Below are 3,684 nucleotides of genomic sequence, written 5' to 3' on the forward strand. Positions count from 1 at the left end.
CAAGAGGCGGCCATCCCATGCCAACCACAGCCGAATCTGATTTATGTTTCTGAAATTTGCGCAAGTGATTCATAATTATGCATGTAGTGATATACCTCTCCTACTACTTTCTGGTTATAAAACCTGTAAGAAAGGGTTGCTATTGCATTTGTATAATGAAGATGATATTTACAATTCATAGCGCGCATTGCTGCTGAAGATGATATTTACATTGCTGCTGCCTGCTGACTGTGATACTTATTTAGTGAATGTATGAGGGCAAGCCGGACAAGTACTTACCGTTTTATGTAGAATAAATTTGGTCTACAGTTTGTTTTCTCTTTAATTAAAACGTTCATGTCAGGTTCATCATTAATTGATTCCATTCATATGCTGACTTTGCATCTTAATTTTATTTGCAGGATGGTGCTCTCAATTCTGCACCTGCTGCTGCGGTGCCATCTGCTTATCCTGTTCCTTCAAAGGTATATTCGATTACTACCACCACTGAAAACAGGGGAGTTAGTATTAGATCTGACGAAGTTACTGGGAAATCTAGTGCAGATGGAACTGCAAATTCATCCGCTGGCAGAAGTGGCAACTTAAGTCTTGATGCTTTAGCGAAAGCTAAAAAGGCTTTGCAGCTGAAGAAGGAATTATCAGAAAAACTCAAGAGATTACCTGCGGTAAGACATTACACCTACTATTACTAGTCCTTTGCTTCATTGTTCTTTTTATACTTTTGTAACCATTCTAAGCTCATGTTTCCCCACACAGCTTAATTAACTTGGTACTGCTATTCCTGATACACAGATTCCTTCACAAGAGATTGCTACTAAGATGGGATTTCGCCAAGATCCACAGTATGCACCTTGTATCAGCATGCTCCCTGGTACATCCAGTGGACTGAATGTTCCTCAAAGACCTGTCAAGGCCCCTGTTCTCCGTCTTGATGCTCAAGGTAGGGAAATCGATGAGCATGGAAATGTTATCAGCATGACCAAGCCAAGCAACCTGAGTACTCTGAAGGTAAACTTCTGTGACTTAACATATATTTCAGGATGATATATAGTTCTGTACATTGACTCACTACTTTTGGTTCATCCTTTGCTAGGTCAACATTAACAGCAGAAGAAGGATGCATTCCAGATTATCAAACCAGGCTTGGAGTCACTTGCAAAATCTACCGTTCATTTTGATGAAAGGATGGGCATCAACCCAACCAAGCTTCTTCGTCCTAAAAGGCCAGGATTCCTGTTTATTGAGGGAGGCAATCTTTCGAGGCAGGCTGAATTGCAGAGGATTAAGGTCTGTAAGGTTTAACCATTTTTTTTGAATATATTAATTGCAGTCATGTTTTAGTTTATTGTACCGTTGGTGCCTAAACTTAATAGTTTGATTTGATTGTGCAGAATCAATTTGGTGAAGCACAAGCCAAAGAGCTTAAAGTAAAGCAAGCTCAACTTGCCAAGGCAAAGGTCGAAGCTGACATGAATCCAAACCTAATTGAAATTGCTCCTGGCGGAAGGCCTCCAAACCAGAAGCCGAAGGAAGAGATTCCTGACATTGAGCCATGGTTTGCTGCTACCTCACTCTTGTTGATTTTTAGCCCTCCTTTATAGTGTACAGCTACTTACTATGCCTATTTTATTTCCTTTCAGGGACTCAAAAATCCTGATATCTGCCACGTATGAGGACATCTCCTTGGAAAAGCTTAATATGGATAAGATCACCATCTACATGCAACATCCAGAGCCATTGGAACCACCGGCTGAGCCCGCACCACCACCGCCTCAGCCTCTTAAGCTTACTAACAATGAGCAGAAGAAGTACAGAACACAGAGGCGCCTCGCTACGGAAAAAGATAGGCAAGAAATGATTAGGCAAGGCCTCTTGGAGCCACCAAAGCCCAAGCTCAAGATGAGCAACCTTATGAATGTACTTGGTGCACAAGCTACACAGGACCCGACACGCATGGAGATGGAGATACGAATGGCTGCTGCAGAGCGCAATCAGGCTCATGTCGACCGCAACATTGCCCGCAAACTCACGCCATCTGAGCGCCGTGAGAAGAAGGAGAGGAAGCTTTTTGATGATCCTGACACATTAGACTATTTTACTGTTTGTGTGTACAGAATCAGAGACCTGTCGAACAGTCAGACACGCTTTAAAGTGGACGTGAATGCCCGGGACAACCGGTTGACTGGGGCTGCAGTTACCACGGATGGTATAAGTGTTGTGGTTGTGGAAGGAGGGGTGAAGTCGATCAAGAGGTACAATAACCTGATGCTGAACAGGATTGACTGGGCTGCTGCAGTTGGTGGCAAGCATGTCGCCGACGAGGAGCCGGTGAATAGCTGTGCATTAGTATGGCAAGGTAGCGTGGTGAAGCCCGCCTTTCCCAGGTGGTTCGGTGTGCGCAAGTGCGTGAGTGAGGCTTCTGCCAAGAAGGTGTTTGTAGATGCTAAAGTTGCACACTACTGGGACCTGGCTGTCAACTTCCTGGAGGATTCGTCTTGAGCTCAAACTTCTGGTCTTCAAGACAATGAGAGCGATTGCTCTGGGTCATTCTATACTCTGTATTGTCATGAACATATCATTTTCAGACTGTAGATGAACTGAACGCATGAAAGAGCTGTAGGGTTTTTGCAATATGCTTTCAAATAAATCCAGTACGCCTTATCAGTTTAAGATTGTGCACGCCTTGAATATTTGTATGTTGCGAATTACTCCATTTAAGGACGTTATGCAAGATGCCAGCTCGATAAAGTTGCTATGCTATTTTTGATGGATGTTGTTACGATCTAAACTTTTACTCACTGAATTATATTATACATTAAACAAGAGTTAGTAGCAAAACCCCAAAGTTTTGCAGCTCGGGTTCCACAAAATACAGTAACATGTTTGAATTTTCCTTTTACAAGACCATATCTTGTCTAACCTTTCACAATGGCCCCAAAATCAATCTAAGTGGCTTTGGCAGCTGGTGGTTTTGTGCTAATTTTTCCAAGCTTATTTCCCCTTCTGCCCTTGTTCGTGCTGGCGATCTCATTAACAAACACCGGCCGATGACGTGGCTTGTGTCCTTCAGCTCGCCTCCCACCATGCCCATAGCCTCTTCCTCTCCCTCCTTGCCTCTCCTGTAAGCACATGCCTTCCACAATGGAGTTACTTGTGTGGGGTACGATTGCGGCTACCTGCCATGGAAGCCCACAACACTGGTTGTTCCTCAGGGAGAGAAGAGCAAGGATGCGCGATGGCAGTGTCAATTATTGCATAGCAGTTCATTGTCTGTGACGAAATAAGGCGGCAGAATCTCATCGGACTTGGAAAAGCCGGCTCAAAATCCAGCATTCGGGGTGGTTAAAACTTAAAGATCCACTGTGTACCACCGCCATATAGTCTTTTCCGTTAATGCCATATGGTGATATTAACTAGTTTCTCGCGCCATTTGTTTTCTGACCAAAAGAAAAAAACTTTCCCATTAGTTATCTCAAGTTTACACCCAATTTCTAGCACCATGTTTTTTTCCACCCTGAAATTTCCTCCTAATTTCTTGTGCCTTGTGATTCCCGTGTGATATCCTCAACATGAAAGTTTCTCGCCTAATTTCTCGCGCCATGTGTTTGGAGCTCAATTTCCGTCAGCGTGTTTTTCCGGCCCAATTTCTCGTTCAGTACCGTGTGTTTCCTGCACAATTTTTAT

General features: G+C 43.5%; 1 protein-coding gene across 1 annotated transcript; it reads left to right on the forward strand.

Annotated features, from left to right (window-relative positions):
• The first annotated feature begins 519 nt into the window (after positions 1-519).
• Positions 520-2,652, forward strand: LOC125523644 (protein RDM16-like). Its single transcript, XM_048688693.1, has 5 exons — positions 520-665; positions 793-1,008; positions 1,094-1,287; positions 1,392-1,555; positions 1,641-2,652. The coding sequence occupies exons 3-5, from the start codon at positions 1,186-1,188 to the stop codon at positions 2,497-2,499; spliced, it is 1,125 nt and encodes a 374-aa protein (XP_048544650.1). The 5' UTR covers positions 520-665; positions 793-1,008; positions 1,094-1,185; the 3' UTR covers positions 2,500-2,652.
• Positions 2,653-3,684: the final 1,032 nt, after the last annotated feature.

This window comes from Triticum urartu, chromosome 7 (assembly GCF_003073215.2).
Source record: "Triticum urartu cultivar G1812 chromosome 7, Tu2.1, whole genome shotgun sequence".
NCBI lineage: Eukaryota > Viridiplantae > Streptophyta > Magnoliopsida > Poales > Poaceae > Triticum > Triticum urartu.